Source organism: Notolepis coatsorum, assembly GCF_963971535.1.
Source record: "Notolepis coatsorum genome assembly, chromosome: 1".
Classification (NCBI taxonomy): domain Eukaryota; kingdom Metazoa; phylum Chordata; class Actinopteri; order Aulopiformes; family Paralepididae; genus Notolepis; species Notolepis coatsorum.
The window spans coordinates 14,213,423-14,237,554 of NC_140165.1; the positions used below are offsets into that span (position 1 = coordinate 14,213,423).

Consider the following 24,132-nt stretch of genomic DNA (forward strand, 5'->3'; position numbering starts at 1 on the left):
TCAAAATGAGATATTTATTGAAAAAGAAATAGTTAAAAAATATACAAGAAGAAGCCAATTACCAATTCATGATCAACCCTTTCAAATCATGAGATCAAAATAACATGGACATCATTATGCTAAAAGTAATTGACCTAACTCAATCCCGGGCCCTCTGTTCTTGATCCTCCAAATCCTCTGATCTGGGCATTTTGACTCCAGGTCAGAGTTTGTGACGGCCATAAAGTCTTGATCAGTGGGTCTTGCCTCTGAGAAATGTATATGATCGATCTCAAAGTCTGAAACAAATCCAGTAGGGTTGTGTGTGCGTGATCTCCCAGGGCTTCTTTTCAGGGGGCGTCAGTAGCTCAGGAGGTTTGAGTCATCTGGTAATCACAAGGTTTCCGGTTCGATTCCGGCCCCTCCCGAACTGAACCCCTAACTGCTCCCGATGAGCATGTTGGGCACCTTGCATGGTTGCCTCTGCCGTCAGTGTGTGAGTGAATGGCTGAATGTGAGGCATAACTTGTAAAGCACTACGATAAAAGTGCTATATACATGCAGTCCATTTTCTCTCCAGAATTTCAGGTGTTATTTTTGTGTGTCACACAACTACCCCGATTATATTCCAATGGCAATTACAGTTCCAGTTCCTCAGTGCAGACCCTATAAGCATGTCTGTTGAATGTATAAAGTACAGGTGAGATTCGTTTCCTCGTTCTCATAGAAAAGATCATCATTAACATCACCATTGTGTCAACGCACTCCCAAAGATGTAGGCGGACGGACGGGGCGCTAACCGAACGAGGACACGGCCCACTGCTTGACATCAGTGGGGCATTGCGGGTACTTCTGCAGGGCCTCCATGACCTGGCTGGGGTCCAGCATGAGCTTGATCAGCTGGTATTCCTTCTGGGTCTTGGCCGTGGCGCGGTCGACCGGCATGATTAGCTCCAACTGCTGCAAGTGCTCGAACGCCTGAGGAGGGGAAAGATAACACAGGGTTCCTGCAGGTTTCAACAAGTTAAGATATTCTTATGTACCCCAGTTGCTATTGTATGTACATTTGTGTTTTATTACACATATGTACATGAATACCAACTAATTCGCCTGTTTTATTCTCCATCGACCATCCATAGCAACACTATTATCACCGACATCCAAGAAGGGGGACCCCCCCCTTTTCCTATTGCTAGGTTTTTTGTGAGTTTTTCCTTACCTTCGCTGGGGTATGTCTGGGAGTGTTGCCTTTATTTATTTTACATTTATTTTGGATTTCATGGTGGGTTTTTTGTTCTTGATTTATTGTGATGTTTCTTCTTGACTTCAACATTAACTTGTAATTTCTGCCTTTACAAATAAATTCGATTTTATTTGATTTAAGACTTTTTTAACCCTTTGATTGCCAAAAACGTAGATCTATGTTTCTGTGGCCCAGCGGTTGAGTGCCGGAAACGTGGATCTACGTTTCTGTGTCGTTTTTCCTTTTATTCGCTATTTCCATTCATAATTCATCCTGCTGTGCTGTGGCAATATGTAGCAGTCTGTCTGAGACCGCAACGGTCTGATACCGCCGCCTAAAGCCTTGCGGCCGCTATTGCACTCCATTTGAAACGATGTGGTTTGTTTTCTTGGCCGAGCTGCGGCATGGGGGCGGGGTCTGAACACTCCGGCAAGACAAGCGGTCACCACAGTTGCCTCGACGAGGGTCCCCGCCCGCCCGTTCATCTGCAATGCTGGATAACGTTGGACAAACGATCGCGATGAGTATTTGGAATGGCGATCAGATAATTGGATTATTCTTTTTGCAGTACATCAGAGACAAGGTAATCTTGCGTTGATCCGATATTTTTTTTTCCCGGGATCGCAGCGTGTGTCTGTAATGTACTGTGTAATGTATGCCGTTGGTGGCGCTTGAAGCATAGAAAAACTATCTCCACCCCACCCTTTCGTGCATGCATGAGGAAACATAATATTGATAATCTAGCGTTGATGTCAGATTGATTCAATAATCAGGTGAGAAATGCCACGATTTATAATGAAATGCAGTAAAGCGCTGTTTGCTGGAGTTTCCTGGGATTACACAGGATCACTCTAAAACCATACTCATATTCACCATGGTATAAAACGGAAATGTATGGTGGGGCGGTCAGGTGGCGTAACGGAGATTGCGTTTGTCACCAACCCCGGAGCGGCTGGATTGACCTGTTCGAATCCAGCTCACAGCTCCGGGGTTGTCACCAGCTTGGCTGGCCGTTCACACTAATACAATTGGCAGTATTAGAGGGTGGGAGAAGCTGGCGGGGTGGGTCCGGGTCGTTGTAAACAGCGACTCCTACAGTTCGGTCGGGGCGCCTGCTAAGCGCGGATAGGATCTAAGTGGGATAGTGTGATCCTTCCACACGCTACGCCCTCTCAGTGAGAATCCGCGCTGCCAGGTGAAAAGAAGCGGTTGATTGGCTGGACGTGTGTCGGAGGAAGCACGTGGTAGCCTCCACTCTCCCAGACCGACTGTGGGGGGTAAGTGCGCAGCGACCAGGAAGGGGATTGGGAATTGGCATAACGACTAACATTGGGATGGGAGAAAATCTGAGGAAAAAGGAGGGGGATTTTTTTTTTTTTTAATAAAACGGAAATGTATGGATGAAAAGATTATCTGTTTTTTGCATGTTGACCGGAAGAAACTCTGACAATCAACGTTGTTATTAGATCCATAGCTATAATATTTAATATAGGTTTAGCACTGCAAAAACCGGCATTTATCCCCATTGAACAGAACGCTGGCACTCGCGGCCCACAGCGCCCCCTGCTGAACGGCACTCGATGTGTTAAAAGACCTTTCTAAGATCACTTTGAATAGAATCCAAAGCCTATTTCACGGCCATAGCGGGCAAAAAAGTATGAAGGACTTACTTTGCAGCCCGGACATTTCCTCCCAAACACATTTAAAATCTGTAACAATCAAGTGAGTGTGAAGGGGGTGGTATTGGTTGGGTTGAGTCGATGATTTCAACCAGGGACCCAAATCGAGTAATTTGATCTAATCTCGGGACCCAGACATTAAAACATACTAGTATTCTGGTCATGTGGAGGACCCAAAAGAAACAAACATGTGGCCTGTTTTGGGTTCAGACCCATAGTTTTGAGAAATTCTGCGGTACAAATATCCAACACTTCCCCCTGCCGGTCTAGTATCAATACATTACAGCCACTATGGTTTTATTTTACTACTTCAGAGATTTAAATGAAAGACCATATAGACCAAATTTTCTTTAGTATGTGTTGTTGTGTGATGCGTTACCATTTTGATTTGTTTGATATGTAAAAAAAATTATAAAAATAAAAATAATTTTTTTTTAATACCATGGAAATGGAAAAAACAAGGTTGACTTGGCTGCTTGTAAATCTGAAATGCAGATTTTCATTGAGTAATTGATTTGTGTAATAGATGTATAAATAGATTTTGACATCTTAGGCATAGCTAGTTACTGTGGTCAAATGAAAGAAAATTAATTTCAGCTTTCTTCAGGGTATCTGCCGGTTTCCAAATATTTTATTTAAGACTTTTTAAGACCTTTTTTAACTATTTCTAGCAAAACAAAAGAAAAAAAAAACACTAGACTCACCGAACTGCACTTGAAATTTTATTTAAGCTCTCGCCAGACGCACACCAAGCTCCCGGTAGCGCCGCAAAAAACAATGACTTGAATACAAAAACATTTAATATATTTAATCTCCCGACAGCCAGGTTGCCCCCCCAAAAATTGTATACCTGTGCTAATTACATTTAAGACTTTTTAATACGCAACGGCCCGTATACAGGTCCTCTTGAGGACGATTTGACCACTGGTGTGACGGGCCACTTTGCAGACCTCTAGCGGCTCGCGTGTGCATATCTTTTAATACAATATATATATCGAATTAAAGCCCTATTTGTTGCCTGTCAATTGCTTTTAATTTTTTCGAATACCACTCCCGGCGCTCTAGCTCCATCAATCATTTGGCGATCTCGAAAATTATTGGACAGGGTTGTAACCAATGAGTGGGGCTTTCCAATGGTACCCGACATGGGGATGAGCAAATCAGGGATCTAGGTGAAAAGTTACGAGCAAAAACAGGAAGAGACATTTTCCAAAATCACTCCTAATCACTCATTTCTGAACGGATTTTTATGAGATTTGGACATGTACTATACAATACCAATTATTTTGAAAATACTACTTCTGGATATTGCAACTACTACAGAAGAACGTGAGTAACACGTTTTTCTACAACTCAAGTTCAGACCCGTTACTCTATCTCATTAGCACTAAAAGTGAATCTTCTTTATTGTATCATAAACTTCAGAATGTTATCTTTCAAAAGAAACCAGGCTCATGCATGTGCTATAAGCATAAAGTACAGTATTTTGGTTTGCAAAAAACGTATGCAGTCCTCAAGTTCAAGTTTAAAAATGGCCACTTTTGGGGGCGCCAGTTAAGAGGTTAAAGGCCTTAAATTGAGAATTATGAATGTAATACTTTTAAAAACCTTTAAAGATGTAGTTTTATAGAATACCCGGCAGATTCCCTGTTTTTACTGTGGTCAAATGAAAGAAAAAGGAATATTTTTCAGCTTTTTACTGTGGTCTAATGAAAGAAAGTGATAAATCACTTCAATCCAATGACGATACTTTTATCACAGAACATTCAGAATCACTATGTAGCCCCAAGTACATGTGATCATATTACCGGTAACTACAATCAATTCAACTACAATACATCCTCTTGGTCATTTCGTGGTTGTTAAACAAAGTAGGTAAATACTTACACCTACACGCACAATACTGTTTTGACAGCACAATATTGATTAAGTATTGATTTCTTTATAATTGAATGACTATTTGAAAATGCAAGTATGGGCAGGGTATTAGTAGAAAGACATAAATATAGGCAATAATATTAGATCTGAATATAAAAATATGAGAAAAATAAACAGTGTAAGCAAAGGTGCATATGAGGGTCTGTTCTGTATGCCCCATCAGTTATATTATACGTTACAATAAATATAGGCAATAAAGAATTTGTATCTGAATATATACTGTGAATAAGAGTAAAAGTAAACTCCATACCTTCATGACAACAGGCTTGTCAAAGTTGTGTATGGAATGTGATTTCCTCTGGAGGAACTTCATAAACTCTGGGAAAACAGATGGAGTGAGGGGGGAATGTTACGAAAGATGTAATAATCTCAGAATCATTTAGCAGCTGTGCAGGATGCATGGATAACACATGGTTTCCCTGCCGATAACGTCCTAAACTCTAACTATGTTCAGACTGCAGACCAAAGTGGCCCAAATCTGATTTCTTTGTCATATGTGACTCAGATCACATTTTTGTGATCTTTTCAATACTAATTTGGGCCACTTTCATATGTGGTCTTAAATCAGATACAGGTCAGATCTTTGCAATGCGACCTCAGTCTGAACAGTCATGCTACTTTTACGTACTCTAGATTGACATTTTTCTATCTTTCTATCTATATTGTTCATTTGCGCATGCGGGTCAGTTAAGGAAGGTAGCGGTATGAAGTATAAAGTACCAGTACTGAACCGATCCCTTACTTTCAATGTGAGCAGTGTAGACTAAGAACTAGACATTCTTCAACTAAGAGTCAAGGACATATTGGTTAATTTACAATTGATTCATCCGTCAAATTTGAGTTGCCAACATGCAACAACACAAAAGCACCTCTTTAAATCTCTTAATACAAGCAATGTGCTTTTAATTTTTCAGGAAGTAATTGTCCATACTCATTTAGAAAAAACTAAACAAAAAAAGGATATGACTAATCGACTGAGTTTGAGGATACTGGACAAAAATCACTTGAGAAGTAATACGTTTTTCTCCATTAAATCTAATTAGAAAATGCATAAAACCAAGTCACTTTGCTTTGATATTTCAGTCCATATCTGACACGTCACACAAAGCTCTTAAGTGGCATCATTCCTACTTGTGGATTCAAGTATTCAAATGTACCGTTGTGAACCATTTGGAAGTTGAAAGGTTCTCCGTCGTAGATATCATTGAGATGTTTCATAGCGATGATCAGGCACAGTTCCAGAATGGATAAACCTGGATGGGTGGGGACAAAATAAAATAACTGCTATATTTACTAAACAATATCACTGCCAAGTAGGGATGCTCGATATTGACTTTTTTACCGATACCGATATACCGATATTGTCCAACTCTTAATTTCCGATACCGATATCAACCGATACCGATATATGCAGGGTCCCCCCCCCCCCCCCCCCCAAAAAAACTGAATAATTTCAGGTAATTAACATTACATATCTCTTGTTGTGGAATTAACACTAACATTATGCATACTTTTGACAATAAATAAAATCAGAATTTGTTCTTACTTGCTTGCCTGGGTAAATAAAGGTTATAGAAATGTAAAAATATCACATTTTAATGCCAATATCGGCCGATAATATCGGTAGGCCGATAATATCGGACATCCCTACTGCCAAGTATGCCTGAGCGATTCAGCATTTAAAAAAGGAACACGCCAACATTATGGGAAATGCACTTAGAGTCAGACAAGAAGCAGAAACGGACCACTTGCCTAGCTTAAAACTCCAGAAGAGGTGTTTTTGGCCAACAGCTACCAGCCCGTATCCGATTCCATTCATTTGTGCTAGCTAGGCTAGCTTGCAGCCAGATTCTACTGAATGCACAGAGAGGAAATTGATATCCATCTTCTTGTCGGATCCTGGAGAAGACGCTAAGCTAACGCTAATAATGTTGGCACGTTCCTTTAAAATAGAAATGTGTCAAATGTTAACTCTTGTTTTCTGTTCTTTTTATTATTTCTCGTTATGTTGTTTGCTGTTGTGCTTTTCAAACATCTGAGAACATCCGTTTACCATGGAGAATATTAGCGTTGGAGTCGGCCATACACACGCGGCTGGCTTCCAGGAGATCTACGGGTTTAATGGCAGGTTTAGCTACGGTCACGCGGCTCAGAGTCAACATCTGTGAAGGAGAAGCACACAGAGGGATGGGCCATGAAGAGCTTAGCCAGGGTATCTGCAGGTTTCAACAAGTTACATTTAAGACCTTTTTAATACCACTTAGAGCTACATTTTATACCAATTTCACGACCATACTAGCATACTGGACTTGCGGTACACACCCGGTAGCCCCGCAAAAAACAACGACTTCAATACAAAAACATTTCATATTTAAAATGATTTAATCTCTTGGAAGGGGAAAAAACAAGGTTGACTTGGCTGCTTGTAAATCTGAAATGCCGTGATTTTCATTGAGTAATTGATTTGTGTAATAGATGTATAAACAGATTTTGACATCTTAGGCAGACTCAGCTTTTACTGTGGTCAAATGAAAGAAATGAGTCTGCGGTACTGGAGTGAAACAGACTATTACGCAATGAGCTAAACAAAGTTTTTGTGAAGTCGTTTTACAAATGTGATTGTAAAGTTGAGTTACATGTATGTGGTCAAATAAACTGTATTGGGACTTCATGCATTGTAACTTAGATTAGATTTTTAGATTAGATTCTTTAATGACCACCCAGCCAGGCTGGTGGAATTTGTTTTCAGTGCAGCATTGTTACAGCATTGTTCCAACATAGAACATGTAACATCACTTACAATACGTACATACTACATGCAGTTAAATACATAAATACATAATTACAAGACCACAATATCAAAGTTTATGTCCATGTCCATAGCAACAGAGGTAGGGGGGGTTGCGGGGGGGGTTGTTACAGTTCAGTGTCCGTACGGCAGTGGGGAAGAAGCTGTTTTTAAAGCGGGATGTTTTGGTGGTCAGGGATCTGTAGCGCCTCCTGGAGGGCAGCAGCTGGAAGATGTGGTGTGCTGGGTGAGTGGGGTCAAAGTAAAAATGTCTAGCTCTTCTTATTGTGCTTTGGCGGTGGAGTGATTCGAGAGATGGGAGGGGGGGTGTGGATTATTTTGGAGGATTTATTGATTATTCTTTAGAGTTTGTTTTTGGAGTGAGTGTCCAGACTGCTGTACCAAACTGTTATGGAGAAGGTGAGGATGCTTTGAATGATGGCCTGGTAGAAACGGAGCAGGAGATGTTTTCTGATTCTGTATTTTTTGAGCTGGTGGAGGAAGAAGAGTCTTTGATTGGCTTTTTTGTGGATCTGGTCTGTGTTGGTTTTCCATTTTAAGTTATTGCTTATGTGGGTGCCGAGAAATTTGAAGGAGTCTGTGGTGATTATGGGTTTGCCGGAGATGGATATGGGGGTTTTGGGGTTTGAAGTCGATGAGTTCTTGGGTTTTTGATGAGGAGGTTATTGTCTGTGCACCAGGTGCTTGTGTGGTTGATCTGTGTATGGTATTCTGTTTCATTATTGTCTGTGATGAGGCCTATAAGGGTTGCGTCGTCTGCATATTTGTAGATTTTGACGGAGTTGTGGAGGGATATGAGCCGGTTGGTGTATAGGGAGAAAAGCCAGGGTGAAAGGACGCAGCCTTGGGGGGCTCCTGTGCTGAGATATAGGGGGTGGGATGTGATGTTGTTTATTTTGACCTTCTGTTGTCTGTTGGAGAGGAAGCTGTGGATCCAGTGACAGATGCAGGGGTCAATGTTCATGTCCAGTAGTTTATTGATGAGTTTGGCTGGGATGATTGTGTTGAATGTGGAACTGAAGTCCATGACCAGAATGCGGGCGTAGGAGTTGCGGGTTTCCAGGTGTTGCAGCAGGTGATGGGTGGCTGTGTTGACTGTCTTCCACAGACCTGTTGGTTCTGTAGGCAAATTGATGTGGGTCCATGAGGGGGGGTGGTGCTGGTTTTGAGGTGGGTGAGAATGATGCGTTCAAATTATTTCATTACTACGGATGTGAGGGCAATTGGTCTGTAGTCGTTAAGGCAGGAGATATTGTTGGATTTTGGCACAGGGATGATGGTGGACTGTTTGAAACACTGGGGGACTGAACAATTACGGAGGGAGGTGTTAACAATATCATCATTATGTTTAAATGATATTATTCAACATTTATTAGTTGTTTAATTAGGTGTGTATGAACATAATGGAGATGTGTATGCAATACCTTGTTGTTCTTACCAGTAGCACGTGTAAGGAGCTAAACTCTTTACTGCTCTTACCAGTAGCATGCGTGAGGAGCTACAGTAAGCTCTTTACTGCTCTTACCAGTAGCATGCGTGATTGCGTGAGGAGCTACAGTAAGCTCTTTACTGCTCTTACCAGTAGCATGCGTGAGGAGCTACAGTAAGCTCTTTACTGCTCTTACCAGTAGCATGCGTGAGGAGCTACAGTAAGCGCTTTACTGCTCTTACCAGTAGCATGTATAAGGAGCTAAGCTCTTTACTGCTCTTACCAGTAGCATGTGTAAGGAGCGAAGGTCTTTGCTGGAGTTGAAATGTCTTTGGAAAACATCCGCCACTGATTTGTCTTCACATAACATCTAAGGAAATACACAAATACAAACAACTTGAAATGATTGCACTTCCAATTCTTCCATTGTTCCAGAAATGGCTGCCTGTGGCCCTGAGCCGCATTTAAGGTCCAAAAAGTGCTCCATGTAAAGGTTTTCGATTCTTACATCAGTGTCTTTATCAGTTTAACCCAACGCTGCTTCTGGAAGCTACTTGCAATTTATGAGACTAAAGGAAATTGCAGGAGTCTTCCCTGTCAGGGTTTCAACAAGTTACATTTAAGACCACTTTGAAATTAATTTAATACCCATTTCATGGCCATACTGGGAGAAATTTATTAAGGAAAATGACAATGAAAGAAGTAATTCCATATGAATTGTTGGGGGGGGGGGGGGGGGGGGGGGGGGGGGGGGGGGGGGGGCTGACATTTCCCCCCAAACACATTTAAAGGAGATACAGAGAGGTTATCGCAACATGGAAGTAACTTCCTAATCCAATACATTTTTAAGACTCATATTTAAATACCTTTTTATGGCCTACAATTATTAGAATGCATCAAAGAATTGAGACTTTTTAAGACCCTGCAGGAACCTAACATGTGCGAGACCCGGCTGACATTTTAGAATAATCTTTAACATTCGGGATATTAGTTCTTATGCCTCTTATATCCCGCACACAAAAGGGAGTAGGGACCGCACTCGAGGAAAGTCGTTGTTTTTATTTTAATATGCACAATTTGTATAAGCACAAAACGTTTTCAGCCATCCGGCCTTCATCAGTGTGCAATGATAGTTGCGACAAACAAGCCTTAACTGGTCCCCACCTCCCTAAAACAAGCCAGAGTCACGCCGCCGCTCACTACTCAATAGTCAGGAGGGATAGGAACCAGTATGGAGGTGGCGTCTGTGTGTATATACACAAGGATACCAAATACATCAACCGTACTGACCTTAACCATGATGAAATTGAAACTGTTTGGATTGAAATCTTATTAGACAGGGCGAAACCAGTACTAGTAGGCACAATCTATAGACCACCAGAACAGAGTGGCTTTTATGACACACTTGATGGGTGTTTAGCTGGGGTGGAGGGGGTAGAACAAATTCTTATTGGGGACTGGAACACGGATATGCTGCGTAAATCAGCACCCGTCTTCAAGGCCTTCAGTAGATTTTCTGACCTGCACGGTTTCAGCCAGCTAATCACACAACCCACAAGGGTATGCGATTCGACACAAACCACCATTGACCTCATTTTGACCTCTGACAAGTCCATGATCTCCAGTAAAGGGGTGATAGCATGCGGGTTAAGTGATCATTATATGATTTTCTGTACCCGCAAAAAGCTAAAACAGAAGGCCGGCTGTCACAAAACAGTCACATCTAGAGACCTCAAAACTTACTCTAGAGAGGCCTTTAACCTAGAACTGGGGAGCTTGGACTGGTCAGATGAGCTCAGTGGTACACAGGTTGAAGAAACATGGCTTGGATTCAAAACCAAATTCACAGCAATACTCAACAACATGGCACCGATAAGAACCACCAGGGTTAAAAATCGCGCTGAGGCATGGATGCACACTGAAATACTGGCCGCTATGAAAACCAGAGACAAAAAATGCTCTGAACTTCATAAAAGTCAGACAAAGCTTTCCAAAAGCTCAAACAGTGAACTCCAAGCCCACGTGGTTGAACTAAAAATCCAAAGAAACAGACTAAGAAATGACGTAAACACCATGATCAGAACCGCAAAAAGAAATTTCATCAACGACAAAACTGAGGAAAACAAAAACAAACCCCGCAAACTTTGGAAATTACTCAATAATCAACTAGGCTGCAGTAAAAAACTTAAAACCAGATTCTCAAACATAAACATAAAGACGGACAACACGCTCATCACAGACAAGCTGGATGTAGCCAATTACTTAAACATCTTCTTCACAAACATAGCCACAACACTGGTAAACAAACTACCCTCCCACTCAGGGCATTATGGGGTAGAACACATAGTAGCATACTACAAAAACCTAGGGGTCCACAAAGACGACTTCAAACTTGAAATGGTAACAACCGATGAGGTACTCAAAAAATTGAGCGCCCTCCAACCTAACAAGGCCACTGGCCATGACAACATCCCCTCCAAATTCCTCAGAGACGCAGCAGCCGCCATCACCCCAGTCATCACACACATAATAAACCTCTCTATAAGACAGGGGCACGTCCCCAAGGACTTCAAAATTGCGAGAGTGACCCCTCTACACAAAAAGGGCAGCAAATTAGACCCAGGCAACTACCGCCCTGTTTCTATTCTTACCTCCATCTCGAAAGTCATGGAGAAAATAGTCTACGAACAGGTCGAAAAGTACCTGGCGGAAAAAAACCTAATCTACGAATTCCAATCTGGCTTCAGAACGTCCCACTCCACTGACACATGCCTCCTCTATTTGAACGACCACATCAAACAAGAGGTGGACGCTGGCAAATACTGCGGCATGGTCATGCTGGACCTACAAAAGGCCTTCGACACTGTCAATCACTCCATTCTAATGGACAAGCTAAAAGCAATTGGTTTTGATAGCCTATCAGTGAGCTGGATGCAATCCTACCTGGAGGGGAGAGAACAGATGGTAGAGGTAAACGGTACTCTATCCCCCCCCCTCACAGTGAGCTGTGGTGTTCCACAAGGAAGCATACTAGGACCGCTACTCTTCCTAATTTATGCAAATGACATGTCGTCAGCCTGTGACTGCAACTTGTTCCTGTTTGCGGACGACTCAGCCCTGCTGGTCTCTGACAAGAACAAATTGCAGGTTGAAAAAACCCTCAGCACGGAACTAGGCAAAATCTGCATATGGCTCGCTGATAACAAACTATCATTACACATGGGCAAAACAGAGTCCATTCTCTTCGGTTCAAATAACAAACTCAGCAAGACCGACGGATTCTCAGTTACAGTGGGTGACAATATTGTCACAAGGAAAGACGAAATTACCTACCTGGGTTCCATCCTAGAGGCAAATCTTTCCTGTGACAAAATGGCATCCAATGTAATAAAAAAAGTCAACCAACGAACTAGATTCTTGTACCGGATCTCCTCTCTGGTAAACAAGAATACCCTGAAGACTCTGGCAGGAGCACTCATTCAAGGGTACTATGACTATGCGTGCACCTCATGGTACCAAAGCACCTCAAAGGCGCTTAAAACAAAATTACAAACATCACAAAACAAACTGGTCAGACTACTACTTGACCTGAACCCCAGAACCCACCTCACCCCTGCCCACTTTGCCAACCTAGGATGGCTTAGAGTAGACGACAGAGTACAGCAACTTGCAATGGGCCTGGTCTACAAGATACACTATACGACCGGGGTGCCCATGTACATGTCAAAATACTTCCCAAAGGTCAGTGAATACCACAACCACTACACCAGAGGAAGCTCAACAAATCATGTTAAACCCAGATTCGGCTCAAACAAGGGACTAAACACGTTTCGCAATTATGCCACAACAATGTGGAACGCCCTACCCAAAGCTGTAAAGGAATGTGAATCCCTGCCCACATTCAAAACCGCCCTTAAAGAGCACCTACGGGAGGCTGCAATTCGAAACTGGCCACCATAAATGCCCAAAACCCCCACCACCTCCTAATAGACAGTCTCCTCCCCACCGCATGTATATATTCCCTCCCCGCCGTATGTATATTTCCCTCCCACCCACCCACCCCCTCCTAATGTACAGTCCCCTCCCCATCATATGTATATACTCTGTCAGGATCTAGGGGTAACAGTACTGTATATTTGAATACCGCCTATGTCACAAATGTATCAGTACTAAATACCTATATGTCCCTATGCCATAAATGTCATGTATGTTGTGTATGTCATAAATGTCTATATGAATTGAAAATGGGGGACCCTGATGGAAACAAGACAAACGTCTTTCTCAGGTCTGCATCCCCTTACCAATTGTATGTATTGAGCCGTACTGTATTGTACCCATTCTGCAATCTGTTAAATAAAGTTTTCATTCATTCATTCATTCATTCATTCACTCATAAAAAAAAAAACCTGAACCCCACCGTCATAGGCAACTATCGTCCTGTCTCTCTTCTCTCCTTCCTTTCTAAAACACTTGAACGTGCTGTATCCAACCAACTTACTGCTTATCTCTTACAGAATTACCTCCTAGACCCTAATCAGTCTGGCTTCCGGACTGGCCACTCCACAGAAACGGCGCTCATTGCGGTCACAGAGGCACTTCACTTAGCAAAAGCGAAAGGCCTCTCCTCTGTCCTGATTCTCCTAGATCTATCTGCAGCCTTCGACACAGTCAACCATCAGATCCTCCTCGCGGCCCTCGCAGGAATGGGAGTGGCTGGCTCTGCGCTGACATGGCTGACATCATACCTCAATGACCGCTCCTACCAAGTGTCATGGAGAGGGACCCTGTCGGCCACCCGCCCCCTGCGGACGGGTGTCCCCCAGGGCTCGGTTCTAGGACCCCTTCTCTTCTCCCTCTACACTAAATCACTGGGTAACATTATCACGTCTCATGGCTTCTCCTATCATTGTTATGCCGACGATACTCAACTCTTCCTCTCCTTCCCTCCCTCAGATACCCACGTCTCTGAGTGGATCTCGGCCTGTCTGTCCGACATCTCCGCCTGGATGACGACTAACTACCTCAAACTGAACCTAAGCAAAACAGAATTGCTCCACCTGCCGGCCAAATCCTCCCCCCTGACCGACCTTTCCATCACAGTCGAGAATGCAGCTGTGACCGCGTCCCCCACCGCCAAGAACCTTGGTGTTGTCCTCGACGACCAGTTGAACTTCTCTGCTCACATCGCAGCGACAACCAGAACCTGCAGATTCCTCCTGAGCAACGTCAGAAGGATCCGCCTCTTCCTGACAAAAGAAGCCACCCAACTCCTCGTCCAATCAACAGTCATCTCCCGCCTCGACTACTGCAATGCACTGCTCGCTGGCCTCCCGGCCACTGCCACCAAGCCTCTTCAACTCATTCAGAATGCAGTGGCCCGCCTGATCTCAAATAGGGCTGGGCGATATGGCCAAAAATGATATTGTGATATCGATAACAATAAAAAAAAAAAAACGAATATATTAAAAGAAAATATATATATTATTTTTTAAACAACAGATGTATGTTTATTTTGCAGCAATTCTTTGTTGTTGCCGCCATATTTAGTGTTACATCCCCTCACACTCCAGTTCTCAGGCTGCAGCTGGTTTGAAAGCGAAAGTAAACCGGCTTCTCTGCTGGCTGTGGCTCCAGGGGAGTTGAACAGTTCTGGCTCTGCTAGTTTCTTTTCTATCTTTTGGCGCTTTTTTCGTGGACAAACCACAGCACATGTGCACCGTGACTCATGACTGGAGACTAGCTCTGCTAGCACACATAGCCTACTGTGTACAGACGGTTTCAAACTGTATTTTAAATTAGAAAGCAAACAAAATAAAAGAGAAAAATAAATCTCAATTTGGTCAGTATTGTCATTTGGACAAGCAAAGCCATTACTTTAAGTTGCAGGCAAGAAAGACAAGTCTGTCCACCGTCTCTGGTTTTAAAACTGCCCTGTTGCAGGTCAGAAAAAAAAAGAAAAAAAAATTCGATATATTTTTTTTCTCGATATCGATTATTAAAATATATGGCGATAATTATCGTTATCGTTATATCGCCCAGCCCTAATCTCAAACCTACCAAAGTCGGCCCATGTCACCCCACTTCTTAGGGACCTGCACTGGCTCCCAATTGCTGCACGAATCCGCTTCAAGGCCCTCGACCTAGCATACCGTGCGGCAAAGGGAAACGCTCCCGCCTACCTCCGGTCAATGGTTTCTAACTACACACCCTCAAGACCCCTACGCTCTGCATCTTCTGGCCGCCTCAGACCTACTCCTATCCAAGCTCCGGGAGGGTCATCAAAGAGAAGTCGCCTATTCTCAGTCCTTGCCCCACAATGGTAGAATGAACTACCCACCCCAGTTAGGACAGCCGAAACCTAAATCAGCAAGGTCGGTCGGCAACCGGAACCAAATATTTGTTTCTTTTGGACCCAGTTATTGTTTATACCGTAAACAGCTTAGTATAGGCTCAGATTTCACCTAATATCCCGCAGCCATAGCAAGCAGTGATCTTGTTGTGGAATATTTCAAATTAGCTAAACAGTGAAACTGTAGGACGTCTCATATCTCCTGGCCCTTTTGGCTGTTGTTATAAGAACACTGTTAAGACTGTTGCCTAGTGTCTTTGAGCTGTAGCTAGTTAACCTATATTAACTAGTCAATGCTATCGACATAGAATATGTATTTTAAAACAGAACTATAATGACATGATAATATGTTCCCATCACAATCTCTAATCAGGAACATTTATCTCATGATCATTTCCACAGATATCTGGCTAACTGAATAATATTGATCCTCGATAATACACCTCTGATCTACCCAGAGACCTAGCAAGATCCTCTCATTCCTCATCATCTGAAAGAAAGGGACAGCTATATTTTCTTTACAAACAGCCACAACACTGGTTAATAAACTACCCTCCCACTCAGGGCATTTTGGGGTAGTAGAACACATAATAATAACTTTATTTGTATAGCACTTTTCATACAGAAGTTTCAGTTCAAAGTGCTTCACAACAGTAAAAAATACAGGCATAAGCGAGCATGAAAAAGATAGAGGTAGCAAGGTAAGGTAAATCACAGTGTTTCACATTAGGATCTAGTATCCCAATAGGTTCTCTGTTTACAGTTTCATTCAGTAATACAAATTAAAAAAAGTTTAAAATGATTCAGTTTAGGGCGGTTAGGTGGCGTAGCGGAGATTGCGTTCGTCACCAACGCCGGAGCTTCGAATCCAGCTCACAGCTCCGGGGTTGTCACCAGCTTGGCTGGCCGTTCACACTAATACAATTGGCTGTATTAGAGGGTGGGAGAAGCTGGCGGGGTGGGTCCGGGTCGTTGTAAACAGCGACTCCTACAGTTCGGTCGGGGCGCCTGCTAAGCGCGGCTTGGACCTGAATGGGATAGTGTGATCCTTCCACACGCTACGCCCTCTCAGGGAGGATCCGCGCTGCCAGGTGAAAAGAAGCGGTTGATTGGCTGGACGTGTGTCGGAGGAAGCACGTGATAGCCTCCACGCTCCCAGATGATCTGACTGTGGGGGGTAAGTGCGCAGCGACCAGGAAGGGGATTGGGAATTGGCATACGACTAACATTGGAAAATGGAGGGGGGAAAATATCAATAAAAAAAGAAAAAAAATGATTCAGTTTAAAAATAGTCTAAAAATTATAAAAATAGAATGGACATACAACAGGGTATTTAACACATAATAGAGCAGTGCATCAGTAAGAAGTAAAAAGTGTGATAACATAGTTCAATTTTGAATTACAACAGAGTAGTGCTCTTAAAATTACAGTGCATCATTATAGTAATATTCCACAATTATTACATTTTATAGTAATAATGGCACACAGTCATAAATTCATCAACATGCACATTTAAATGCCTGAGCAAAGAAATGGGTTTTAAGCTGTCTTTTGAAGATGTCTAGGGAGTTGGCTTCCCTGATGTTTTGGGGTAGTTTGTTCCATAGTTTTGGGGCATAGTTGATAAAGGCTGCATTACCGATCCGATTTTACTGTTTCTGGGAGCCTCTAGTAGTCCAGCAGTTGATGACCGCAGTGTTCTTGCTGGCCTGTAATTTATTAGTGTTGGTTATGTAGCTAGGTCCCTGTCCATTTAGAGCGAGAAGGACCTTAAAGTCAATTCTAAATGTTACAGGAAGCCAGTGTAAAGCAGCTAAGACTGGACTAATGTGCTCTCTCCTTTTGGTTCTAGTTAGCAGTCGGGCTGCAGAGTTTTGGATTAACTGAAGCCTCTCTGTGGTTTTCTTAAGGAGACCCGTGAAAAGTGCATTACAGTAGTCTAACCGGCTAGATATGAATGCATGAATTAGCTTCTCAGCATTGTTTTGATTAATAAATGGTCGCACTTTTGCTATATTTCTGAGATGGAAGAACGATTTTTCGTCACTTTGTTAATATCATAGCCTTCTACAAAAACCTAGGGGTCCGCAAAGACGACTTCAAACTTGAAATGGTAACAACAGATGAAGTACTAAAAAAACTGAGCGCCCTCCAACCTAACAAGGCCACTGGCCATGACAATATCCCCTCCAAATTCCTCAGACTCAGCAGCCGCCATCACCCCAGTCATCATTACACACATAATTTCACATTTCAAATTGATCTGACGGTTTCTCGCCCAGACAGTGTAGAATCCTACATGAGCCGTCGTATTAACACCTCAACTGTCCAACTCTAGTTAACTCCCTACCAGACACCCTCTCTCCCTTCCTCTCTTACTCTGGCCCCCTTGATATCTTTACAGACAAGCTTAACGCTGCCCTTCGTAGCACGCTCGACATTGTCGCTCCTCTTAAGCCTAAAATTAAACGTGCTCCGCAAAAACAAACTCCCTGGTTTACAGAGGAAACACGCTCCTTTAAAAAGGCTTGTCGCAAACTTGAACATAAATGGCGTTCGACCAAACTCGAAGTATTCCGCCTTGCCAGGAATGATAGTTTACGTAACTACAAAAAGGCACTCTCACTTGCCAAAACCTCATATTTTTCCAGGCTCATGAATGAAAACAAAAACAACTCAAAGTTTCTGTTTGACACAGTTGCAAAACTTACTCAGAAACAACCAAGTGCCCTAAACCATGCGTTCTCGGCTAACGAATTCATTAAATTCTTTACCAAGAAAATTTACCTCATTAGAGATGAAATTGTTGCTTTACTCAACAATCAGAGTCCCTCCCAACCCAACCTCTGATGGGCCTTCCCCCTGATTTTGAATCCAGCCATTCGCTATGCTGCCTTGAAAATGTCTCACTTAGTGCCCTCTCTAAATTGGTTGGCGCGGCTAAACCCTCAACCTGTCTGTTTGACCCTCTTCCAGCAACTCTCATCAAAAAACTCTTCCCAACTCTAGGCCCTGCCCTACTCAATATCTTCAACACCTCCTTGTCTACTGGCGTGGTGCCCCTGGCCTTTAAATCAGCAGTCATTAAACCACTACTTAAAAAACCGAACCTCGACCCTCTAATCTTGAAAAATTACAGACCCATCTCCAATCTTCCGTTCCTATCCAAAGTGTTAGAACGGATAGTCGCAACGCAACTTACTGACCACTTATCAAACAATAATCTTAATGAATCTTTTCAATCTGGCTTTAGAGCCTTACACTCCACCGAAACGGCGGTTACCAAAGTCACAAATGACTTACTGCTCTCTCTTGACTCAAACCTCACTTCTGTGCTCATTATTGCTTGATCTCAGTGCAGCCTTTGACACTATCGATCACTCGATTCTTCTAGGTCGGCTTGAGAATCATGTTGGCATTCGGGGTCACGCACTAGCTTGGTTTAAATCTTATTTAACTGATAGAACACACTGCGTGGTCTATAATGATTTAACATCTGAGACCCTCCCTGTGCAATGTGGTGTCCCACAAGGCTCTGTCCTGGGCCCTTTACTATTACTATTTTATTTACATGCTACCCCTCGGCAATATAATACGCAAATTTGGCATAAACTTTCACTTTTACGCTGACACCCAATTATATTTACCTATTAAGCCAAATGATTCCTCCCAATTACAAAACCTTGATGCCTGCTTGATTGCCGTCGAAAAGTGGATGTCGCAAAACTTTCTACTCCTTAATGCAGATAAAACTGAAACTTAATTGTTGGCCCCCCAAACCACAGAGGCCTGTTTCAGGATATCTCCCTCAACTTTGATACTTGTCATGTATCCCAGAGCTCCACCATAAAAAACCTCAAGAGTAATTTTTTATTCCTCCCTCTCATTTAATGCACATATAAAAAATGTCACCAAAATTGCCTTCTTCCATCTTCGTAATATCGCAAAAATTCGCCCCATTTTAACTCTGGCTGATGCTGAAACCCTGATTCATGCTTTTGTCTCATCACGTCTGGAGTCTGGACTACTGTAATGCACTTTTTTCAGGCCTACCTAATTCAAGCATCAAAAATCTTCAACTCGTGCAAAATGCGGCTGCACGGATACTAACTAGAACTAGAAAATGTGATCACATCACACCAGTTTTGTCCGCCCTACACTGGCTTCCTATTCAAGCCCAATCTGACTTTAAAGTGCTACTCCTCACCTACAAAATTTTAAATGGGCTTGCACCGCTCTATCTATCCGATCCGATCTCATCTCCCGATACTCGCCCGCTCGTGCTCTGCGCTCACAAAATGCGGGGCTTCTATCGATTCCTAGGGTTAAAAAGAAATCCGCAGGCCACAGAGCCTTTGTCTACCACGCTCCATACCTGTGGAACAAACTACCTGCCGTCGTCAGGGGCGCCTGCTCTGTCGAAGCTTTTAAATCCCTGCTTAAGACCCATCTTTTCTCTCTCTCCTTCAACCTACCCTGATCTCACCTGGTCGGGGACTGACCTTTAGATTAATCTGTCTAGTTTAGTTAGGATGTCTATTTTTTCCCATCTCTGCTTTTCCGCAGCAAAGTACAAACATGGGAACTCTCTAACCTCTGTCCCCCCCCCCCCCCGTTACGTGTGTTGTCGGGCCTTACAAATAAATTTGATTTGATTTGATAATAAACCTCTCCATAAAACAGGGACACGTCTCCAAAGACTTCAAAATTGCGAGAGTAACCCCACTGCACAAAAAAGGCAGCAAATTAGACCCAGGCAACTACCGCCCTGTTTCTATTCTTACCTCCATCTCGAAAGTCATGGAAAAAAAAGTCTATGAACAGGTCGAAAAGTACCTTGCAGAGAAAAAAAACGAATCTATGAATTCCAATCTGGCTTTAGAACATCCCACTCCACTGACACATGCCTTCTCTATTTGAACGACCACATCAAACAAGAGGTGGCCGCGGGCAAATACTGCGGCATGGTCATGCTGGACCTCCAAAAGGCTTTCGACACTGTCAATCACTCCATTCTGATTGACAAACTAAAAGCGATTGGTTGATAGTTCATCAGTGAGCTGGATGCAATCCTACCTAGAGGGGAGAGAACAGATTGTGGAGGTAAACAGTACACTACCCCCCCCCCCCCCCTCCCAGTGAGCTGTGGTGTTCCACAAGGAAGCATACTAGGACCTTTACTGTTCCTAATTTATGCAAATGACATGTCATCAGCTTGTGACTGCAACTTGTTCCTGTTCGCGGACGACTCAGCCCTGCTGGTCTCCGACAAGGACAAGTTACAGGTTGAAAAAGCCCTCAGCTCTGAACTTGGCAGAATCTGAACCTGGCTCGCTGATAACAAACTATCATTACACCTGGGTAAAACAGAGTCCATTCTCTTTGGATCAAACAACAAACTCAGCAAGGCCAACAGATTCTCTGTTACAGTGGGTGACAATATTGTCACAAGGAAAGATGAAATTACATACCTGGGTTCCATCCTAAAGGCAAATCTTTCCTGTGACAAAATGGCAACCAATGTAATCAAAAAAGTCAACCAACGAACAAGATTCTTGTACCAGATCTCCTCTCTGGTAAACAAGAATACCCTGAAGACTCTAACAGGAGCACTCATTCAAGGGTACTACGACTATGATTGCACCTCATGGTACCAAAGTACCTCAAAGGCACTAAAAACAAGATTACAAACATCACAAAACAAACTGGTCAGACTACTGCTTGACCTTACTCCTAAAACCCACCTCACCCCTGCCCATTTTGACAATCTAGGATGGCTTAGAGTAGACGACAGAGTAGAGTACAGCAACTTGCAATGGGCCTGGTCTACAAGATACACTACACCACTAAGGTACCCATACTTCCCAAAGGTCAGTGAATACCACGACCACAACACCAGAGGGAGTTCCACAAATCATGTCCAACCCAGATTTGGCTCACACTAAACACATTTCGCAATTATGCCACAACAATGTGGAACGCCCTACTAATACACTCAGGTCCTTCACACACACACACACTCAAAGCATGGCTGTTACAAAATCAGGTCTGTGACCATTAGCAAGTCACGTCGCAGTCCAGCTGCCCAGCCCCTGTATGCTTGCCCACTAGCCTGACTGTCCCGATTGTGATTATGTGGTTATGTGATTTATGATTATGTATATTTGTGCCTGCCATATGTGTGCCTGCCTATACGGTGCTTATACATGTATGGGCTTTGATTTGTCCCTGTACAGTTTTTTTTATAGATGCACGAATGCCTAGTGAGTGAATGTATAGAATATGTTTTAAACTGTTTTTATATTAGCTTTAATGTCCTTCTATTTTTCCGTTTCTTTTCTGGCTTAAACATCTAGCCCAGGGACTACAACTGAAAACTAGCAACCCTGCTAATGTTAGCATATTTACATTTATTTTTTTAAATGTATATTAATTCATAAATGTATAACTGTTGATTGATATGCACGGTCCCTGATCAAATAAACCGAGTAAACTAAACTACCCACAGCCGTAAAATAATGTGAATCCCTACCCACCTTCAAAACCGCTCTAAAAAAGCACCTACGAACATTCGAAACTGGCCCCGGTAAATGTCCAACCCCCCCCCCCCCCCCCAACCCCCTCCAATGTACAGTTTCCTCCCCCTCAAATGTATATATTCTCTTTTAGAAACTCTGTCTGTAAATAAACAGTACTGTATATTGGTATATCTTGTATGTCATAAATGTCTGGATGTAACAGTACTGTATATCTGTATGTCATAAATGTTATGAATTGAAAATGGGGGGCCCTGATGTAAACAAGACGAAAGTCTCTCTCTGGTCTGCATCCCCTTAACAATTGTGTGTATTGAGCCGTACTGTATTTGTACCCATTTTGCAATCCGTTAATAAAATGTTCCATCAATCATTCAAACTGACCACAGACCGGCCCCTGTGGGGGGAGGGGGACTCACCTTGATGCCGTCGTTCCACTCCTGGCTGAAGGTGGCGTCGGGGAAGCCGTCGGGGAGGCGGAGCTGCGTGTGGACCTTCTCCAGGTACTGCTGGAAGCTCAGGCCGCTCAGCAGGTGGATCTGACGGTGGGAGAACCGGGACTTGACCCGCTTCTCCAGCAGCTCCAGCACGTCCTGTGGGCACGGACCGACCGGGTACAACATAGTTTTAACCCTTTATAATTAGGGATGTTCGATATTGGCTTTTTAACCGATATACCGATATTGTCCAACTCTTAATATCCGATACCGATATCAACCGATACCGATATATGCAGTGTGTCGTCGTCGTCGTCGTCGTCCCCCCCCCCCCCCCCCCCCCCCCGAAAAACAGAATAATTTCAGGTAATTAACATTACATATCTCTTGTCGTGGAATTAAGATAACATTATGCATACTTTTGACAATATATAAAATAAGAATTTGTTCTTACTTGCGTGCCTGGGTAAATAAAGGTTAAATAAAAACCGATACAGATAATTTCCGATATTACATTTTAATGCCAATATTGGCCGATAATATTGGTAGGCCGATAATATCGGACATCCCTACTTATAATCAATCAATCATAATCAACTTTATTTATATAGCACATTTACAACCGTTGTGACTGTACCAAAGTGCTTCACAGATAAAAGCATAGAGCAAAGAAAAAATACATATACAATACATATAAATATAATAGTGCAAAAGGTGCAAATACAATTAAGTGCAGGGGGTTCAGATATAATAACAAAAAAAGAATAAAAGAAATAAAAGTGCAGTAGAATACAAATATAAGGCATAAAAGGACTAAAAGTAACGACCTAGGAGGCAGGCTCAGCTCTGGTCAAAGGCCAGGGAGAATAGATGAGTCTCAAGCTGGGACTTAAAGACCTCAAGGGTCTGGGCTGACCTGATGTGGAGGGGGAGGCTATTCCACAGTTTAGGGGCGGCTATGGAGAATTCTCTGTCTGATAAGATATCCCTTTATTGATCCCCTCGAGAAATCCGGGGCATCATAGCAGCATGGAGGAGGGGGAACGGGGGTACAGGTATGGACAGGGTAATGGTAGAAAGATAGGCAATACAATTGTATTTGTTTAATTAACTCAATTGTATTTGTTTAATTAACTCAATCAGCCCCGGGCTATTAGACTGGGCCCGCTTTCCATTACAACTTTTCACTGTGTGTCACGTTGTTTGTAGAGCTAAATCTATATTTTATATTATAGCTATGTATCCACTATCATTGTCAATTGACAGTAAAAACCTTCCATTCAAGATGCATACAAGAAGGGCAGCTGGGTGGCGCAGCGGAGATTGCGCTCGTCACCAATGCAAGAGACTCCGGTCTCGAATCCGAGTGTCAGCATTAGGGATGGGAATCGAAAACCGGTTCCCGTCCTAATTGTCCAATTCCTGGAATCGCATGCCTCCGTGACTATCGATTCCTCTTATCGCTGCCATGTTTTCCCGACCGTTGCGCATTTAAAAACAATAACGTTAGCGTTAGCATGCAGCCATAGAGCAGACTATTTGATTCCTTAAGGGCTCAAAATTGCCTGGGTTTTGGTCATATGCTCCAGAAATGATCCAGCTGTTTGACTGCTTCTATGTGCAGTGAAAATGACTATGCTTTGCAACCTAGTCATTCATTTAATTCGGGGTAAACTAGCGTTAGCTCCACGTTAGCCACACGGAGCTAACCTTAGTTTAAGATATTGAACTGT

The 24,132-nt window shown here is 42.9% G+C and overlaps 1 protein-coding gene across 1 annotated transcript in view; it reads right to left on the bottom strand.

The window, feature by feature from the left end:
• Positions 1-24,132, bottom strand: part of orc4 (origin recognition complex, subunit 4) — a 34,136-nt gene continuing 10,004 nt past the window's right edge. Inside the window, exons 9-14 of the mRNA XM_084320737.1 lie at positions 22,382-22,555; positions 9,361-9,447; positions 6,893-7,001; positions 5,997-6,092; positions 5,090-5,157; positions 1-957 (exon numbers count right to left, since the gene is read on the bottom strand). Coding sequence (XP_084176863.1) covers positions 775-957; positions 5,090-5,157; positions 5,997-6,092; positions 6,893-7,001; positions 9,361-9,447; positions 22,382-22,555 — 717 coding nt within the window. The 3' untranslated portion in view covers positions 1-774. The remainder of the gene's footprint in view (positions 958-5,089; positions 5,158-5,996; positions 6,093-6,892; positions 7,002-9,360; positions 9,448-22,381; positions 22,556-24,132) is intronic.